The following is a 20,778-nucleotide window of genomic DNA, read 5'->3' as shown; positions in this document are numbered from 1 at the left end:
TGTACATTGGGAGCATTTTGAGTCCTGTTTCAGGCCCATTCTGTTCAGTCTTATAGGAGTCAAGTATGTCCTGTGAATATAGTTAAGATTGATTTGTTGATGGTCCGGGTTCCTTGATGTAAGACGGACATTTGCCCATGCTTCTTGCCAATCAAAGTCACTTTCCAGGTCTGGAATATCCCTCCTCCAGACAGTGTCTAGTTGAAGGGTTTCATACGAGGACGTTAGTAATTGATAATAAAAACCTGATACAAAACCTCCCAATGTTTCTCTTTCATAGAAAAATTTGTGGTATCTGTGGTGTTCAACTGGTATGTGTAATGGAACACCGTGAGACCTCAAACATAGGCGTAACTGTATGTAAAAAAGCCATGTGGACTCGGTGAGGTTAAACTTTGTGCATATTTCTCCATAACTACAGAAGCCCTGGTTATTAAAAATATCCCCTAATGAGTGTATGCCTTGCTCTTCCCATATAGGGAATCTTATAGGACGTTTTCCCATTAAGAGTGCATTGTTATTGAATATGGGAGTGTGATTATGCCATTTTTGAGGGTTAGGATATTTTTTGTGTGTTTCCCGCCATGTTCTGATTGCATGGGTAATTATGGGGCCAAATTTCCACTCACAGTGCTTGATTGAAAGTTTAGTGTGTGCTATGTCCTTCAGTCGCTGTGGGGCTACTATGTTTTCTTCCAATTCTCTCCAAGATACCAAAGCCTGGGGATCAAACCATATTGTCAATGGTCTTAATGTGAAAGCCTTAAAATATTGTAAAAAATCTGGAACTGCCATGCCACCGTCTGCTTTATTTCTCTGTGCGGTGGATCTTTTTATGCGAGGTGGTTTGTTATTCCAAATAAATTTGTATGTGGAGGAGTGTAATCTTTTCCAGTAGCCCTCTGGAGGGGGTAACGGTAGCATTGAGCTGATGAAGTTGATTCTTGGTAATACATCCATCTTAACTATTGATACCCTTGCCTGTACTGAGTTTTTAAGTTTTGCCCACCTGTCCAGGTCGTCTTTGATTTTGTTCTGTATTTTTGTGTAATTGTGCTTCACCATTTGTCTTATGGTGGGAAATATTTCCACACCCAAGCATCTAAAATGTTTTACCATGGGTATCGCACCTGGGAGGGTTGTGTCTTTTTTTGCATGGATGTTAAGAGGAAGGAAAGCCGACTTCGGCCAATTTATTTTAAATCCCGATAAATCACCAAAGTTCTCTATCAACTTGAGTAGATGCGGCAATGTGGTGTTGGGGTTTTGCATGAACAATATTACGTCGTCCGCATATAAACTAATTTTATGTTGTGTGTCCTTGATTACGATTGGTTCTATGTATTGGGATTGTCTTATATATTGTGCTAAAGGCTCTAATGATAGATCGAATAGTCCGGGACTAAGAGGGCAACCCTGTCTGGCTGAGCGTGATACCGGAAAGATTTCGGAGATGAATGTGCCTGTTGTAATCATGGCCGATGGGTCCTTGTATACTACTTTAATCATATCAATGAATCCTTTTCCTAACCCCATCCTTTCTAATACTGCCCATAGAAACGACCATTCCAGCCTGTCAAATGCTTTCATAGCATCCAGGGATAGCATCGCCTTAGGTGTGGTGTCCTCTTTGTCTGCATCTAGTACGTGCAGTATTCGTCTTATGTTATCATTGATCAAGCGACCTCTTATGAAGCCTGTTTGGTCAGGATGAACTAAAGACGTCATACTTTTGCAATCTGATGGCTAATACCTTAGAGTACAGTTTGACATCGGTTCCGAGGAGGCTTAAAGGTCTGTAACTACCGCACTCGGTGGGGTCTTTGTCTTTTTTGAGAAGGACTGAAATGAGTGCGATATTGTGGTGTTTATGGAAGCTCCCCTCCTTGACTGAGTATAAGATCATATTTAGTAATAAGGGTCCAAATATGTCCCAACAAGAAAGGTACATTTCTGATGGGATACCGTCTCTTCCCGGAGCCTTACCATTTTTCATTCCGGATATGGCCTTCTTGAGTTCTTCTAATGTGATCGGTTCTTCTAACTGTTTAGCGTCGTCCTCCGAAAGTTTAGGGAGAATAATTTGATTAAGATATGTGTCCAATTTGTTTTGATCAAAGGTCGTTTCTGAATTATACAAGTCGGAGTAGAATTCTTTGAATGTATCGTTTATTATTTTGGGGTCTGTTACAAGTACTTGTTGTTTTCTAATGGCAGTTATATCTGCAAATTTTGCATTAATTCTTAATCGCATGGCTAATAGGTGACTAGGTTTAGAACCTTGGAAATACTGCTGTTGTCTTGTGCTGCGTATTTGCATTTCCGATTTTTGTCTGTATATTGCATTGATCTCTGTCTTTAGAATGTTAACTTGATTTTCTAGTCTAGTTGAGTTGTTGTATTTTAAAGAATTAAATAACGTTGAGTAAAGCGTTTCCATTTCAGACAGTTTTGTGCATTGATTTTTGCGCAATATGGAGGAAAATCTATCCGTGAAATCCTTGATCATACCCTTTACCGACATCCATAATATTCTGGGGTCTTGCACCGCGTTTGCATTATCCCGTAGGAATACTGTGAGAGTTTCTTTGAGTTGTGTAATGAATTCCTTGTTGTTAAGCAGCATAGTATTAAAACGCCATCTTGGGGCCCGGGAAGATAGTATACCAAATGTTGCTTTTAGGATTAAATAACAGTGATCTGAAAGCGCATTGGGTATCATTTCCACTTCATATTTATCAAATAGTCTCAGGGATGCAAAGACGTAATCAATTCTGGATAATGTGTTGTGTCTCGCCGATCGACAGGAGTACTTTCGGGTCGTGGGATTAAGTGAACGCCATAAATCAATTACCCCTGTAGTCTTTGACCAATCTTTTAATGCTTTAGATTAGGGATGTCCGATATTATAAAATGTGATATCGGAAAATATCGGTATCGGTAAAAACATTTTTTTTTTTTTTACATTTATTTAACCTTTATTTACCCAGGCAAGCAAGTAAGAACCAATTCTTATTTTATTTATTGTCAAAAGTATGCATGTTGGTTTAATTCAACAACAAGAGATATGTAATGTTAATTTTTACTTTTTTAATTATCATATTTTGCACAGATAATGCTTACATTTAGAACGCCTTTTGAATGCATCCAGTGAAATTATTAATTACCTGAAATTATTCCGTTTTTTTGGGGGGAAACCCTGCATATATCGCTATCGGTTGATATCGGTATCGGTATCGGTATCGAAATTAAGAGTTGGACAATATCGGAATATCGGTAAAAAAGCCAATATCGAGCATCCCTACTTTAGATGAATTTTTTTGTTCGCTGGAAAAGGCAAGGTAAGATTTGTCCATCCTTGGATTCCAAATGGCATTAAAATCCGCACCTATTATATATGAGTACTCGGGATGGTTTAACATTTCAACGGTTAGTGAAGTGAAGAAACCCACTTCGTACAAATTTGGGGCATATACCGCTGCCAACGCTATTTTCCTGTTATTATGTACAATCCTAGCTATAGTTATACGCCCCTCAGCATCCGACCATACCCCTTTTAATTCGATATTTAATTTACGTCCGACGACTATGGCTACACCTCGAGTTCTCGTACCAAAAGAAGAGTGACTAATATTATGGTATATGTTATCCGCTAACGTATCTATGTCTTCCTCTAAAATGTGCGTTTCGCTTAGTAGAGCCACGTCCACATGTTCTTTTTTTCATCAGTGTGAGCACGCTTTTGCGTTTGTGTTGTTTGTTTATCCCACCGGTGTTCCATATCATTATATTCAAACTAGCCATAATCTATGCATGTTTTTGTGTAGTTTTTGGTAATGCTTCTGGAGTGCGAAGCTACAATAGATGTACATCCAATTAATGAGGTCCCGTTGAGAGCCGAGCTTAAAAACATATATATATACAAATAAAAATCCCCTATTTTCCCCTCGCCCAGAGAGTCGTACAGGCCTGTGTTCCAAAAACACATCCTCCGCATATGACTTTCTCCCTTAGTCCACCGGATTGCCCAAACTGAGCATTGTAATCCTAATCTTCCTATGCTAATTGCCATAGGATCTAACATTTTCATTCTAATACAATAGAATGTCGCTTTTGGTCTTGCACCTTCCCTTACTGTAATGAAAGTGAAAAAAAAAAAGAAAAAGAGAATAAACTTTCATCGACATATTCATTTGAACCCTCTACTAACATGTAGGAAAGTCAGGAAAAAGGAAAAGATTGTAGAGAAATATTGACACCTTAATGTGAAGAACAATGGAAAAGAACAATGTAAGTTAAAAGAAAGAGAAAAAATAGAATAATAAAAAAAGAAAAAGATAAAGATAAGGAATGAGAGATAGAATATACTCAACGTGGAGAAGCCACTAGAACCGAATTAAGTGATTAGATAAAATAGAAAAGCAGAGCCTTTTAGAGCTTCAATGTGCCAGTCTCTTCATCAGTGGAGTGATTACTTAAATTGTTAGAATAACCTTGTTGTGTTCATACGTTTAGGTGTGGTTGATTTTTAAAGGGGTTATGCACTGCTATTCCTAGCACTATTTGGGCAACTTTACACACTTCCTGTGAGTCTATGTAACACATCTGTAATTTTTATTCCAAAAATAATCATTGTTTTATATTTCTAATCTTGTACTCAAAACCAGCATTTTTCAGCCTCATGAAAGCAGGCTATTATTGGCTTGGCTCCAACCATACTAGCAGAATGCTTTGAGTGACAGCCACCCACCAAATAGCTCCGCCCATCTCCCCGTCAGAGATTAGGTTTCAGGTTACATACAAATATGGTATGTCATAAATATAGAGATGTAGCAGTACTGTCTATCTATATATATGTTACCACTATTTGTAAAAGCCACAACCACGTTACCATATTTGTAATAATGTAAATCATTGTGTCGTTGTACATATTGTGTATACACCGTTAGAAGCTAACATAGCTTAGCTTGGTAGCTATTGTGCTAACAACATATCCCGACGTCCGGCTCGCTGGCCGGCATGCACGCCCGACACAAAATGGTTCTCTCCTCTCTGTACACCCCCGTCCCCACGGGTACCCTGCCGGGGAGCCCATGGACGCGACAACGGCGGCAGCCGTAGGGTGCTCGAGCCCGCCGTAACGCTAGTGGTACACAATAGCTATGAGCTAACTAACGCTACGGCCACCGCTGTTGTCGCGTCCACAAGCTCCCCGGCAGGACACCCGCGAGAACGGGGGCACACAAGGAGGAGAGAACCACCCCAAATCGTGCACTCATGCCGGCCGACAAGCCGGACACCGCGGTTGTTGTTAGCACAATAGTAGCCCACTGTGATGCACCGAGTGGGCCACCATTGATCAACATGCAGCGATGTGTAGCTTGCATGATGCGTGTGCAGTGCTTTGCCACACAGGTCTGAGAAGAGGACCTGCACATGATAGCAACCGGGAGCGTCGCGGAGCATTCAGCCTGCTGGCTACCTAGATCCACTTCAACCAGCCGAGCGTCGGGAGCTCCAGCAGCTTGTCGATGTGCTAATAGCCTGGAGCCAGCTACCGTTAGCTTGCAGAGGCTCCAGCACACCGACAAGCTGTGTAGCCAGCAGGCTGAATGCTCCGCGACGCTGGTTGAAGTGGATCTAGGTAGCCAGCAGGCTGAATGCTCAACGACGCTCCCGGTTGCTAACGCCGGCCCCGGCTGGTGCTAAGTAGCTAGCGATCGCTCCCGAGTCCCGAGAGCTAACGCCGGTCTGTCTGTCGAAGACCGAGGGAACCGCATCAGGCTTCAGCTGATTAGTGATCTTCTGGACAAGCCTTCCACCCTGCAGGTAGCAAGAATGGAGGCGGGCATTACTAAAACCACAGAGCCAATCACATCACGTGCGCTATAAACAGCGCCCTGTGACGTGCACCAGGTCGTCAAATCAACATGACCTGATTTACTAGAGGCAAAGAGGGGATGGGCTGTAGCTGAGGAATTCGCCAATATAGTATTTAGGCCCAAAAACACATTGATACGAACTCCTATTACTATAATACAATGCTAGAGACTGAAAAATGACATTTATAATGCATAGCACCTTTAAAATATTATTAAGGACTGATTGAACTTCAGTCAATTGATTATCTGCTATGTTTATACACACCGGATGTTTAATGTTAGAGTTGCAGGCCTTCTTTGTCATGGTGCATTATATTCTAGAAGGTTGTAGAAAACACTAGTGCTAATAGACTGTTGTTGTGTTCCAGAATGATCTAAGAGACCCAGGGCAGTCGAGCGATAAACCCAGAATATTCCAGATTGATCTTATTGCCAATGATATGTTCTTGTCTCCCCGGAGACCAGAGGTCTGAAATTATAATGTATTACGAATCGTATTATACACAATACGCATTGGTATAGACGGCCTGCATATCATCTGCTACTTTGATGAACACAATAAAAGTCATTCTAATACTGATATACACAGAGAAAGAGGGAGATGAATCGGCTTATCTGTTTTCAGACAATGTCGTTCTGACTTGGGGTATCTGCTCCATATCGATTCCAATAATCCTCAGCATCTTTAGGTGTGTGTAATCCAAACCTGCGGCCGTCCCTGCCCACGATCGACTGCTTCATCAAGCCCTACAATGCGGATGTTATTTCGCCTGTGGTAGCGATGGGATTCGAGTAGCCTCTCCATCGCTTCATCTTTAACCTCTTGTATTTCCCTCCGGCATGCTTCTTTCACACTTTCTATCTCTTTTGCCATCTCTGTCATGCCATTGCAGATGGTGTTTCCGTTCACTTTGACTGCCCGTGTAATATCTGTCACCGAATTCTCCACTGTCGATGACGATGGATTTGTCTGCTATTATCTTATCAAGATCAGCTGCTCCATCTCTCATGGAGCTTGTTCCTGTCGCTCCTGTTATGTTGACAACTATTGTCTCTCTGTCGGGGACAATAGTCGATGGTCCCGGTGTATTTTCCTCTTTATTCTCCACGTCGGGGCTTGTCGCCGACGGATCTGTACCCGCGTCGCCTTGAACGTATCTTCTTGATCGTGTTTCGCTCTGCGCCGCTGAAGTTGCCGTTTCTTGTTTCTTTCCCGACTTTCCCTTATCCTTACCCATGTTGTCTTTTGATATAGTTAGTAGAAGGTCTTATCAATACATACGATGTGGTCTAATCTCTTTTGGTATTGTCCAAATAATGTTTTTAAACGAAATTAACGTTGGTGGGAGCGGAGCTATTGCCAAATGCGTGCGCTACATATTGCGCTAAACCGGAAGTTTTTCTTATATGAATTATTCTACGTTAATAAAACAGACCTGGTTATCAACTACAGTTTGCTGTAAACATTATGATATGTGTGTAGTGTTATGATAACGACGGCTGCAGCGGGTGGACGTCCTGCTCCCATTGCAAACAGCGGGGCTGGATTTTGCTAGAAGCATAATGCAGCTGCAGAGCCGCAGAACCAGGGGCGCTTTTAGGTCTGGTCACAGGCCCGCTCAACAGCGCCCCCCCACCCAACGGCTGAATTGTGACCAGACCTGAAAGCGCCCATGGCTCTGCGGCTCTGCAGCTACATATGCTTCTAGCAAAATCCAGCCCCGCTGTTTGCAATGGGAGCAGGACGGAGTCTCGACTCGGGACTTATTTTATTTGGAATATAATGACTTTATACGCAGAAGTAGCCTAGTTTTAAGTTAAAATATTATAAATCTACATGCCTTGAGGATGTCATTCTTTATATAGCCTGCCTATCAGGCAAAAAAAATTATTCTAACGGAAAAAAACTGATACGTGATATATACCGTTACCGTCTATGCTTCAAATTATACCGTGATATAAATTTTAGACCATACCGTCCACCCCTACAAGGCGGGGTTACTATTAGAGGAATTACGGTAGTTGCGTTCGTGTTACAGAAGCTATTGAACTTGATCAGGCTTTTACAGCTAAATGTACTGCGCCTGTACTACCACCGTCGACAACAGATTGACATCTCCCTTAATCCGCATGCGCAAACCCAGCCAACAAAAATAAACATGATACATATGTCTTATATGTCCAGATATGTCCTGGCTAGAAGTGTTTATTAAACACGGGAGGCTACTGTGATAAAATACACGATACTAGCTAGAGATTAGAGTCAGAATAAAAAAAAAAGATTTAAATCAGTTGTGCAATAGTACATTTTGGTGCATGTTTCTATACAATTCACTTATGACCAGTGATGCCGGTAACGCGTTACTAAGTAACGCGTTATTGTAATCTGATTACTTTCCCCCGAAAATAGTAATCTAACGCGTTAATCTTTAAAAGCCAGTAATCTGATTGCAGTTACTTGTCCAAGTGGCTGTGCATTACTATTTCGTTACTATCTCATCATAAATTCATAATGCAGGCGGAATGCAGTATTTTATTTCGTTTTCGACAGTCAAAAATACATTTTGAGCTGTTTTTCTTTTGGGAGTGACGTAGTGTGGCAGTGAAAGGGTTACACAAGAATGTGTCCCCGCGGCGTGACTGGACACTCTGTCTGTGAGTGACATCTGCTTTGGTACAATCACATTCCCCATCCACAGTCTGCGAATCAGAGGCAGAGTAGGGCGGGTCTTCACAGCACGTCATGTGACATATGCGCCAATCGTGTGACAGCAGGGCTCCGTCGTCGGAGAATTCCACCCCAAAACGCTTGGCAAAATTAAAAGTGAGTTTCTGTTCAGACTTCCATCCCAAAACGCTCGTATAGCCTCAGTCACTACTTCACGTTCATATGCGGAGGAAACAAAATACTGTCTACCGCTAAAAACAGCACATCCAATTGCATTGAAAGCATCTGGAATCACAACACTGGGGGACCCTGATGTAAACAAGACAAAAGTCTTTCTCTGGTCTGCATCCCCTTAACAATTGTATGTATTGAGCTGTACTGTACTGTACACATTCTGCAATCTGTTAATAAAGTTCTCATTCATTCATTCATTCATTCACTAGCCGACGCTTCGACTAGGTACAGGAGGACTCGGAGGCCAGCCAAACAGCAAAAGAGAGAGATTGTTTCTTTCCCTTTTGATTAATGTATATTTGATGGTGGCAGAGCAAAAGCTCTTATTTGCCAGATTTACAGTTAATTTACATGTTAAAGAGAGACTGATTGTATGTTTATAGAGAGACATTTATAAAAACAATTTAATAGTTACAGTTGATATAATTGAATAGTTCAGCCTGCATTTGTTAGATGTGAATGGATATACCGTACTTTTCGGACTATAAGCCGCGGCTTTTTCCCCCATTTCTCGACCCTGCGGCTTATATAACGGTGCGGCTTATATGTGACTCGACATGACCAAACCCGAAAATGTAAAAATCAAAATATAGCTTTTTTGACTGCATTGAAATGTTATTTATCTGTTCCCTTATTTGCTAAACTTAATACAACTTGTAAATGAGTTAATTCTTGTTATTTATCCGACAGTATTGTGTCCCAATGCTAATTGCATATGGTAATTAAACATTAAAACACCTGCGGCTTATAGTCCAGTGCGGCTTATATATGTACACATCATTCAATTTAGCTGCTGCGGCTTATAGTCAGGTGCGGCTTATAGTGCGAAAAGTACGGTACACTGGTTTTGTAAAACCACTGGCTGGCTGCTCTAATGCTGTGAGCATCATAGACTGTTGCTTTACCATACTTGATGGTACAGAAGCTGAAGCACTAGTTTAACAATTTACGTTATGTGCAGAGAAACAAGTTAAAAACAATTTATGCACTTTCAATAAAGCGTTTAAAAAAAAACGGTTGTGGGAACGACGACGACTTCGTAACCTAGTTACTTTCAAAGTAACTAAGTTACTCTGATAATCAAGTAATCAGTAAAGTAACTTGGATTACTTTTTAAAGGAGTAATCAATAATCAGTAATCGGATTACTTTTACAAGTAATCTGTGGCATCACTGCTTATGACATAAGTCATAACATGGCGCAAGTCTCGGAACGTGCGTACTGCGTTGTGTGTGAGAGAGAGAGATAACGCGGCCAGCCCACCCTCAGTGAAATGTATGCCTTGTGTATGTACTGTATTTGACAAATAAACCTCTTGAATCTTGCCATATTCCATCAGTTTCAGTAACTACAGAACAGTACAGTTAGACTCACTTGTTTTGTGGTCCGGGCTTGAACTTTCCATGATAAAAAGTGTCCATATAAATCCATTTGTTAGATCCAACACTGTCTGAATGTACAGTATCTCGTGATGATCTCTCAGACTCCTGAGAATACACTTCTTATTACCGAACCAGCTAAACGAGAGTATAGCCTAGCTAAGCTAACTCACTGAATCTGAAAAGAAAAATACTCCTGGCTCCTCCACAAAGCGGCAATTACTTTCTGTCTGACACTGAAGAGTGACACAGTGGCGCAGAGCTTGCTTCGAGCACTAGAAAACTACACCCCCGAGACATCATATTTGAACACCCTGATAGGCGAAATTTATTTTCTTGATCCTGCGACGATACATTGGCTGCAGTGACGCCCACTCAGCGAGCGTCAAGTCTAGCACTCGGGTTTGGAGGTAGATGTCTATCAGAGTGACGTGAATCACGCACAAAACAATGATTTATATTTGATATATTAACGTTATTGTGCATTTTAAACACAAACACTTAAAATTAGTAATTATTTGCCAATATAACAAAGTCTGCCACGATACGATACGATTCGATTCAGGTGCCTGCAATCGATATGAGACGATATACCCATTTAACACAATCAGTAACATTTAGATCAACTCAAAAAAGGCTACGGAAATATCATTTGACATTTTTATTTTTGAGGACTGGACACGGACAAGTTAAACATCAATCAATTAATTTAATACAACAGTAGTTTGAGCTGTGCGCACCATATTATATACAGCTTTGACATGTTCTCTCTCTCCTGCCAATTAAAATCCTCCTCATCATCGATTGCCTGTAGGCTGTAGCTGCATTTTGCGCATGTGAGCCACGGTCTCTCTCTCTCCACTCCTTTGGAAACTAGTGTTACGTTAGCTCAAAAGCACAGAACTGGACAACAAGTTATTCTGCTAGATAACACTTCCGGTCTGGGGGTCTCAAAATAAAAGAGCGACATCTAAAACAGGAAAGACATTCATTTAGTAAATTTGTGGCACGCACTTATTTCTCGAGACAAGTTCGTTTTTACGGAAACCTTTTTAATTTTTTTTATTTAAATGAAAACGAAATGAAAACGAAAAAGATCAGAATAGTTTTCGTCTGGACATGGCCTTACTTCTGTGGTTTCTGGCTTTGGGAGAGTAGCTCCTGTTCACAAATATTGATTGAACATATTACAAGTGTTAATTTGGGTAGTGTAACTGAGGGGTACAATTCCCTGACTGTATTGATAAGTATGGTATTATTAAACCACTACCTCTTGTACTTTAACTTCTGGCCATCCAGTACATGATATAGATATGATGAACACTTTCCCACCTGATGAAACAAAGTCCACACAAATGTACAAATCGAATATTTTATATAGCAAAGGGTATATACAACGTTCACTTGATGACATTTATGATTTGAAATGCACTTGTATGGCAAATGAGTATTCGTAGGTAAATCAACATTGAATGTCCAATCTCTGGTTACGCAGGGAGTAAGTATACAACCCGGTTCTTTAGGGAACTATAGCGATGGTACTTAAATGATTATAGCTGGATACACTAAGGGGGGGGGGGGGGGGTCCCGCTGGTTGTAAGACAGTAGGAGGGGGGGTTAGAAGAGCCGCTGGCGGTATCCCATCTGGCCGACGATTTCTTGGGAGAATTCAAAGTCTTGAACACGGTGCCCACAGAACCTCGGTCCGCAGATGAATACAGCTGGACCCTCTGGTGGACGGTAGCTGCCGGTCCACAACGGAGAGACGTGAGGCGACCTCACTGGTGTAGAGCGCCGTCTCACCTGGACTCCTCTCCGGGGGTAGTTCCAACACTCAGCAGTGTTGGCCGTTATCCATGGAATAATCAAAGCACCCAAAGCATAATCCAAGCCGTAGAAGGCTCGCCGTCGTCCGGGTAAAGTAATCCAATGTACAGGTCTCCTCGTCCTGGCCCGGAGCTCCTCGGATGCAAGCACCACTAGTGGTCTGCCCAGCCTGGTTAAGACTCCAGATAATGTCAGGAACGATGGGGGTACTGATAACTTTATAACTCTAACCGAACGATGCACCATACATAATAGACTATTATTAGCTTAATAGAAATACGTCCAACTCGACGGTATAGTGCCAAACTATGACAATTCAACTATTAATCCACACGATATCTCAATGCCTATTCTGAGGCCAAGTAGGCCTTACTGCACCACACGTGCGTCGTGGGTGAGGCTTCGCGTCTGTTACTCGGTTGGAGGGTAAAGAACTAATGGACTAAAAGAAAGTTCTACTTTACTTGCGCCATATATATATGCGCTGTGAACAAATAGTACCATTCGTATTTCGCCAGACGTATTCCTACGCGGAACCGGGCTTGCCACGACATGTTGGGCGGCACGATTGAACTTGAACCTAGGGGTATGGCTGCTGGCGCCAGGTTCTCGTCCAATGGTAGAATGAAACTATTATGGGCTGTTTAGTAGACTAAAGGGATATTCAGTGCATATTGTACAAGGAATATACAGGGGATATCAAACGATATACAAATACTATTAAATATATATCCATAAATAAATATATATATTCGGTTTAATCTGATCCTTCACAACAGGTAGAGTTCCCCTTTATGTGAAAAGCAGGGAGAACGAGTACAAATACACGTGGACATAGAATCCAGCCCACTGCTGCAACTCTGTACATGAACTGTATCTGCTTGTTAGGGCTGGGCGATATATTTTAATAATCGATATCGAATATCGAAATAAAATAAAAATCGAAAAATCTTTTTTTTTTTCTTTTTTTTGTGACCTGCAACAGGGCAGTTTTAAAACCAGAGACAGTGGACAGACTCGTCTTTCTTGCCTGCAACTTAAAGTAATGGCTTTGCTTGTCCAAATGACAATACTGACCAAATTGAGATTTATTTTTCTCGCCCATTTATTTTGTTTGCTTTCTAATTTAAAATACAGTTTGAAACCGTCTGTACACAGTAGGCTATGTGTGCTAGCAGAACTAGACTCCAATCACGAGTCACTGTGCACATGTGCGGTGGTTTGTCCACCAAAAAAGCGCCAAAAGATCGAAAATAAACTAGCAGAGCCAGAACTGTTCAACTCCCCTGGAGCCACAGCCAGCAAAGAAGCCGGTTTACTTTCGCTTTTAAACCAGCTGCAGCCTGAGAACTGGAGTGTGAGGGGATGTAACACTAAATATGGCGGCAATGACAAAGAATTGCTGCAAAATAAACATACATCTGTTGATACATTTCTTTTTCTTCTTTTTTTTATATACTTATAACAATTCAATAATTATCGATATCGAGAAATATGATAACATTATCATATCGTTATCGCGATATGATTTTTTTTCCATATCGCCCAGCCCTACTGCTTGTACAATCAAACTGTAATAAAATAGCTCTGTTCAACCTGAACCTCAAAGACAGCTAACATTCCAGCGGTAAAGCAACTATAGAATAGCTCTTTGACAATGTGAAGACCAGTCTTTTGTAGTCACAGATTAGCGACTAAAAGTCTGATTTATCGACAGATTAACTGACCAACGGCAAAGGAGAGAAGTTAGATGCGTGACAATAATAAAGGATACATGACGAAGGCAAGTACGAGCAGGCACCAGACAACACTGATGTTCATCTCTCCGGAAGGCTGGGCTACACTGTAGTACAGCTCTGTGATGACATACACCACTGTCGCCGCCACAGTGAAATCCACCAGCCACTGGAACTCTGGGAAGTAGTGCAATGCTAAACGGGGAGGAGGGAGGACATGTAGTCTTTTTAGATGCTTACCATATTTGTATTTTTAAAGTCCGGGCAAAGCTAATTCTGAGATTTGGTGCCAAACACATTATTCATCTTAGAAAATAGTTGTTGAAAACATGTGAAAAGACTGAACTATGTAGTACTGAATTATGGAATTAGACCGTTAAACAGTTTACCATTTTTGTGTTCAGAATTTCTTTGGGTGGGAAATGTTGATAGCACCTCAAAAGTGTAGCATAGTAAAGCTAACACTAACAGTTTCATGTATGTGAATGGAAAATGTTAAAATAATTAGCGCCAAGCTAGTCAAATAAAAACACAGATTTGGGTGTAACCTAAGATATTCCTTTATTGATCCCCTTGGGGAAATTCAGGCATCATTTTTTTATAATTTTAAAATTTATTTATTTATTTAATAATTTGCTAGTTAGTCAATTAGTCAAGCTTTCTAACCAAATAGGGTCAATTTAATAGTTTATAGCAAAACGTTTTAGTGATTGAATGGAAAAATAAAATGGCACTTAAGCTGAAAGGGAGCTGTCAATCAAGCATGAACTGACCGTGCCCCAACAATACTGAGAAATGGCCTGAGCAGCAAGATGAGCTGGGTTTTATAACAGTTATTCAAATAATGAATATTATTTGAAAACGTTTTTAATGATTACAATTTGACTGGGTGGTCTGTCTGTGGTATGACAAACACAGAACACATTTATTTTCACTTTCCCCCCGACTTTAAATCCTGTAAATGTAATAAAGGAAAAACTGACAAAAGGTTAAAAAGTGTATGTGTGTGTATGTGTGCTTGAGTGAGTGATTATGTTCAGACGCGTAGCAGAATCCTACCTAACGTGTCCACTTCTGTGATGCACTTGGTCTCCAGCTGTAGGTCAATGTCCTTGGGAATAGTGAGTGGCTTGCCGTCTATGTGACCATTGTACTTCCTGGGAAAAAACACAAATGATCAAAATAATAAGAGATTTGAATATGGGCTGTTAAGAGGGTTGGGGAGGACAAGAGAAATTCCATGAGAGTTCCTATACAATTTCACTGCTGAAATTCCTATGACTTTTCCCATTACTAATCCATGAAAAATAATGCAATTTCCATGACCGATATTTGTTGTTCATGTTCAAGTGATTAGAGATGAATACTTGATAAGGTTTTCCATGACCGTAGGAACCCAAGCTAGCCACCTGACCAGTTATTACATGAACTAAGCATGGACACCACTGATCAAATTAATTTGCAATCCTTTACTGAGGATATCAATAGTACAAACACCATGCTATCTCTCAGAATATACCAGTAATCTTAACCAGCCAATAGCATGGACAAAACTATACAAGCCATACACCATCAACACCTGCTGTTAATCTCAAAGCTATCAAGGTCCAGCCAAAGCAGATCTCCTCTCATGACATAGAACAAGTCCAACAAATAAAATTAGCCCTCCTAAATGTCAGATCACTGAACAATACATTTTCTTTTAGTAAATTATCTGATTAAAGAAAATAACTTAGACTATTCTGCTTAGTGGAGACATGGCTCAATAACGACACAGCTACATCAATAATGACAAGAGACCTGCCCACCAGACTATAGTTTATCAAATACCCAGAAAAAACAGAAGAGGAGGAGGGGTCGCAGCAATTTTCTCCTCTTGTTTAAAATCACAGAACTAGGTGAGTTCAACTATAATCGTCACAATATACCGACCGCCTAGACACTCACCAATATTTATACAAGAGTTCTCTGAACTGATTTCACTATGTGTTACCAGATATGATAAGGTGATCCTAAATGGAGACGTGAACATTCATTAATAAGAAAACAGACTCCAAAACTATAGAGCTAAAAAATCTACTGGATAGCTTTGATCTAACACAGCATACAACAAATGCAACTCACCGGCTTGGAAATACATTAGACTTAGTCATAACAACAACTGGGCTAAGCATACAAATTCTCTCAATAACTGAATTACCTCAAGTTTCAAGTTTCTTTAATAGTTGTCGTACAGAAGTACAGAATACTTTTATACAAAATGCTTCTTACTGTTACGCTCCAGAGACTGTGCTAGACAAGATAAGTATGAAATAAAAAAGTATAGCATGTAAAATAGAAGTACACAGTGTTTAGTATAGACATATGTACAATGTTCGATGCAGAATAGAAGTAACTGAGTTACCATACAATATACAATATACTATGCAATGTACTAATATACAATACTATATAGTGCAGAGCAGAAATGGGATGAGGTACAATTTAGGTACAATTTACAGTAAGGTGTACGAGTTGTAGTGCAAATCCTTTACCAATAAATATAAAGTGTAAAGTGTGTTTAGGTGATCTAAAGTGTGGAGAGTGGGTGCTGCAGTGTGTTGTTTGTTTAAGTGAGTGTGTGCGTGTGGGTGTGTGTGCTGTGTGCATTTGATGGTTGTTGCATAGTGTTTATTGTTCGTTGAGCAGCCTGATGGCCTGGGGATAGAAGCTTCTTCTGAGTCTCTGTGCTCGCCTTGAGACTCCGGTATCGCTTGCCTGACCGCAGCAGTTCAAAGAGGCAGTTGTTTGGGTGGCTGGAGTCCTTGATTCTCTTAGCCTTCCCCCTGCACCGCTTGTTGTAAATGTTCTGGAGGGTGGGAAGCCCCCCTCCAATTGTGCGTTCGGCTGAACGTGTCACTCTTTGTAGTCTGCTACGGTCTTGTGCAGTGCTATTCCCAAACCAGGAGGTGATGTTGCCAGTCAGGATGCTCTCTATTGTACATGAGTAGAAGTTCCTAAGGATCTTCTGACTGACTTGGAACTTCTTTAGGCGCCTGAGGAAGTAGAGGCATTGTCGTGCCTTCTTCACAACACTGTCAATGTGTGTGGTCCATGTCAAGTCCTCGGATATGTGGGCTCCGAGGTACTTGAAACTGTTCACTCTCTCAACCGGTGCCCCGTCGATGCTGAGGGGGCTGTAGTCCTTGACCCCCGACCTCCTGAAGTCCACAATCATCTCTTTTGTTTTGCTGACGTTCAGGGAGAGGCAGTTCTCCTGACACCACTGTGACAGATTCTCTACCTCTTCCAGGTAGGCCCTCTCGTCGTCAGCAGAGATCAGGCCCACCACTACTGTGTCATCAGCAAATTTGATGGTGTTGTTGTTCCGCTGTGCCACGCAGTCATGTGTGTACAGGGAGTAGAGGAGGGGGCTCAGAACACAGCCCTGGGGGGCCCCTATGTTGAGCGTGATGGATGAGGAGGTGCAGTTGCCTGCTCTTACCACCTGGGGTCTGCCCGTCAGGAAGTCCAAGACCCACTGGCAGAGGTCATAGTTCAAGCCCAGGTCCCTGAGCTTTGCTATGAGTTTGGAGGGGACTATGGTATTGAATGCGGAGCTGTAGTCGATGAACAGCATTCTCACATAGTTCCCCTGCCTCTTGTCCAGGTGTGATGCTGCTGTGTGCAGCACATGGGCTATGGCATCCTCCATGGATCTGTTAGGGCGGTATGTAAATTGCAGGGGGTCTAGGTTCAAGTTCAAGTTCTTTAATAGTTGTCATACAGAAGTACAGAATACTTTCATACAAAATGCTTCTTACTGTTACGCTCCAGAGACTGTGCTAGACAAGATAGTATCAAATAACATAATATAGCATGTAATTTAGAAGAAGAAAAATGAGGTCACAGTGTTCGGTATAGACATATGTACAATGTTCTGAGTTACCATATAATATACAATACTATGCAGTGTACTAATGTACAGTACTATCTAGTGCAAAGCAGAAATGGGATGAGGTACAATTTTAGGTACAATTTACAGTAAGGTGTACGAGTTGTAGTGCAATCCTTCATCAATAAATATAAAGTGTGGGGAGTGGGTGCTACAGTGTGTTTGTTTAAAGTGGGTGTGTGCTATAAAGTGTGTGGAGTGGGTGCTACAGTGTGTTTGTTTAAAGTGAGTGTGTGCGTGTGGATGTGTGTGCTATGTGCGTTTGGTGGTTGTTGTTGTGTAGTGTTCATTCATTGTTCGTTTAGCAGCCTGATGGCCTGGGGATAGAAGCTTCTTCTGAGTCTCTGTGCTCGCCTTGAGACTCCGGTATCGCTTGCCTGACCGCAGCAGTTCAAAGAGGCAGTTGTTCGGGTGACTGGAGTCTTTAATGATTCTCTTAGCCTTGCCCTTGCAACGCTTGTTGTAAATGTTCTGGAGGGTGGGGAGCCCCCCTCCAATTGTGCGTTCGGCTGAACGTGTCACTCTTTGTAGTCTGCTTCGGTCTTGTGCAGTGCTATTCCCAAACCAGGAGGTGATGTTGCCGGTCAAGATGCTCTCTATTGTACATGAGTAGAAGTTCTTAAGGATCTTCTGACTGACTTGGAACTTCCTTAGGCGCCTGAGGAAGTAGAGGCGTTGTCGTGCCTTCTTCACAACACTGTCAATGTGTGTGGTCCATGTCAAGTCCTCGGATATGTAGGCTCCGAGGTACTTAAAGCTGTTGACTCTCTCAACCGGTGCCCCGTCGATGCTGAGGGGGCTGTAGTCCTTGACCCCCGACCTCCTGAAGTCCACAATCATCTCCTTTGTTTTGCTGACGTTCAGGGAGAGGCTGTTTTCCTGGCACCATCCCGCCAGGACCTTGACCTCTTCCAGGTAGGCCCTCTCGTCGTTGGCAGAGATCAGGCCCACCACCACTGTGTCGTCAGCAAATTTGATGATTGTATTGCTACTCCGCTGAGCCACACAGTCGTGTGTGTACAGGGAGTAGAGGAGGGGACTCAGAACACAGCCCTGGGGGGCCCCTATGTTGAGGGTGATGGATGAGGAGGTGCAGTTGCCTGCTCTCACCACCTGGGGTCTGCCAGTCAGGAAGTCCAAGACCCACTGGCAGAGGTCATAGCCCAAGCCCAGGTCCCTGAGCTTGGCTATGAGTATGGAGGGGACTATGGTATTGAATGCCGAGCTGTAGTCGATGAATAGCATTCTCACATAGTTCCCCTGCCTCTTGTCCAGGTGTGATGCTGCTGTGTGCAGCACATGGGCTATGGCGTCCTCCGTGGACCTGTTGGGGCGGTATGCAAATTGCAGGGGGTCCATGTTGATGGGGAGGGAGGAGCAGATGTAGCCCTTTACTAGCTTCTCAAAGCACTTCATGGCTATGGAGGTGAGAGCTACAGGGCGGTAGTCGTTGAGGCAAGCAGGCTTGGATTTTTTGGGTACAGGGATAATAGTGGACTTCTTCAGGCAGGTGGGGATGACAGCCTGTTCTAAGGACAGGTTAAATATGTCAGTGAATACTGGGGCCAGTTGGTCGGCACAGACTTTTAGGACGCGGCCGGGGATGCCGTCCGGACCTGCTGCCTTCCTGATATTCACTTTTTTAAAGGTCCGCCTCACCTCATGCTCTGTTACCCTGAACACTGCGCCTCCATCAGCAGCCGACCCCCCCCCCCCCCCCCCCCCCCCATTGCCGTGGCTTGTGAGCTGGTGTTGTTATTACCAGCATCAAACCTCGCATAGAAGGTATTGAGGTCATTTGCTAAGGAGATGTCACTGTTCAGTTTGAGGGAGGCGCCTTTGTAGTCTGTCATCGTTTTGAGCCCCTGCCACATAGCTCTAGAGTCAGCTTGTTCAAACTGGAGTTCAATTTTATCCCTGTAGCGCCGTTTGGCCTCTGACACTGTCCTCCTTACGTTGTATCGCGCCACCTTGTGGTCATTCATGTTGCCTGCCACTAGGCCGTCGTTGTATGCTTTGGTGCGCTCTCTCAGAGCTTCACGGACGGATTTGTCTACCCAGGGTTTTTGATTTGGGTAAACTCTCATTTTGGTAGTGGGGATTGTTTCTTCCACCCTAGTACAAACATAGTCCAGCACTGTCTCCGTGTAGACATTAATGTTATCTGTGTCGCGGAACACATTCCAGTCTGTGCAGTGAAACACAGACCGGAGCGTCTCCTCTGACGTCAAATCCCATTTCTGCACCTCTCGCGAGACTACAGGAGTACTTTTAATTCTCTGTTTGTACTTTGGTGAAAGAAAGATTGACGCGTGATCTGATTTACCAAAGCCACTATCAGAATGAGCCTTGTAGCCACCTTTAAATTGCGTGTAACAGTGATCTAGGATGTTACCGCCTCTGGTGTTGCAAGTCACATGCTGATAGAAGTCAGGTAATACCTTTCTCAGATTGGCGCTGTTGAAATCGCCCAGCACCAAAATGGCGGCGTTAACGTTAGTCGCTTGTATTCTATTTACCTCGTTGTGGAGTCTGGAGAGCGCGGCGTTGTTGCTGGCTTGCGGTGGAATATACACTCCGATCAGGATGATCGCCGTTGACTCCCTCGGGAGGAAGAAAGGACGACACTTGATGGTTATATATTCCAGGTCTGGGGAGCAGTGGTTGGATAATTCCTTCACGTTAGTTGGATCGCTCCAATTTTTGTTAAACATGAAGGCAATACCTCCTCCACGTTGTTTACCGGACTCTGATGTCCGATCCTTGCGATGGATAAAGAAGTGATCGGCTGGTTGAATTGCGTGGTCTGGAACCTCCGGCGTGAGCCACGTTTCAGTGAAGCAGAGAACGTTGCAGTCCCTAACGTCTCTTTGGTATTGAATCCTTGCTCGGATGTCATCCAGTTTATTGTCAATTGATTGTACATTGGCTAGCAATATACTGGGTAGTGGTGTCCTGTGCCGCCTGGTTCTCAGCCTGTTACGGACTCCAGCTCTCTTTCCTCGCCGTCTGGGTCCTCTGTTCCTGGGATCAAGGAACAAAGGATCTGGTCCTAATCTCCGGAGAATTTCTTCAGGCCATTGTTGCGGTTCGGAAAGCTGGTCCAGTGAGTAATCCA

The 20,778-nt window shown here is 42.6% G+C and overlaps 1 protein-coding gene across 1 annotated transcript in view; it reads right to left on the bottom strand.

Moving 5' to 3' along the window:
* The window catches only part of tmem161b (transmembrane protein 161B), an 82,279-nt gene that overhangs the window by 15,319 nt on the left and 46,182 nt on the right, over positions 1 to 20,778 (bottom strand). The window contains exons 4-5 of the mRNA XM_084333220.1: positions 14,786 to 14,883; positions 13,765 to 13,921 (exon numbers count right to left, since the gene is read on the bottom strand). Of these exons, the coding sequence (XP_084189346.1) occupies positions 13,765 to 13,921; positions 14,786 to 14,883 (255 nt within the window). The remainder of the gene's footprint in view (positions 1 to 13,764; positions 13,922 to 14,785; positions 14,884 to 20,778) is intronic.

The sequence above is a fragment of the Notolepis coatsorum genome (assembly GCF_963971535.1).
Source record: "Notolepis coatsorum genome assembly, chromosome: 1".
Lineage (NCBI taxonomy): Eukaryota > Metazoa > Chordata > Actinopteri > Aulopiformes > Paralepididae > Notolepis > Notolepis coatsorum.
This window is presented reverse-complemented; position numbering and strand designations above follow the sequence as displayed.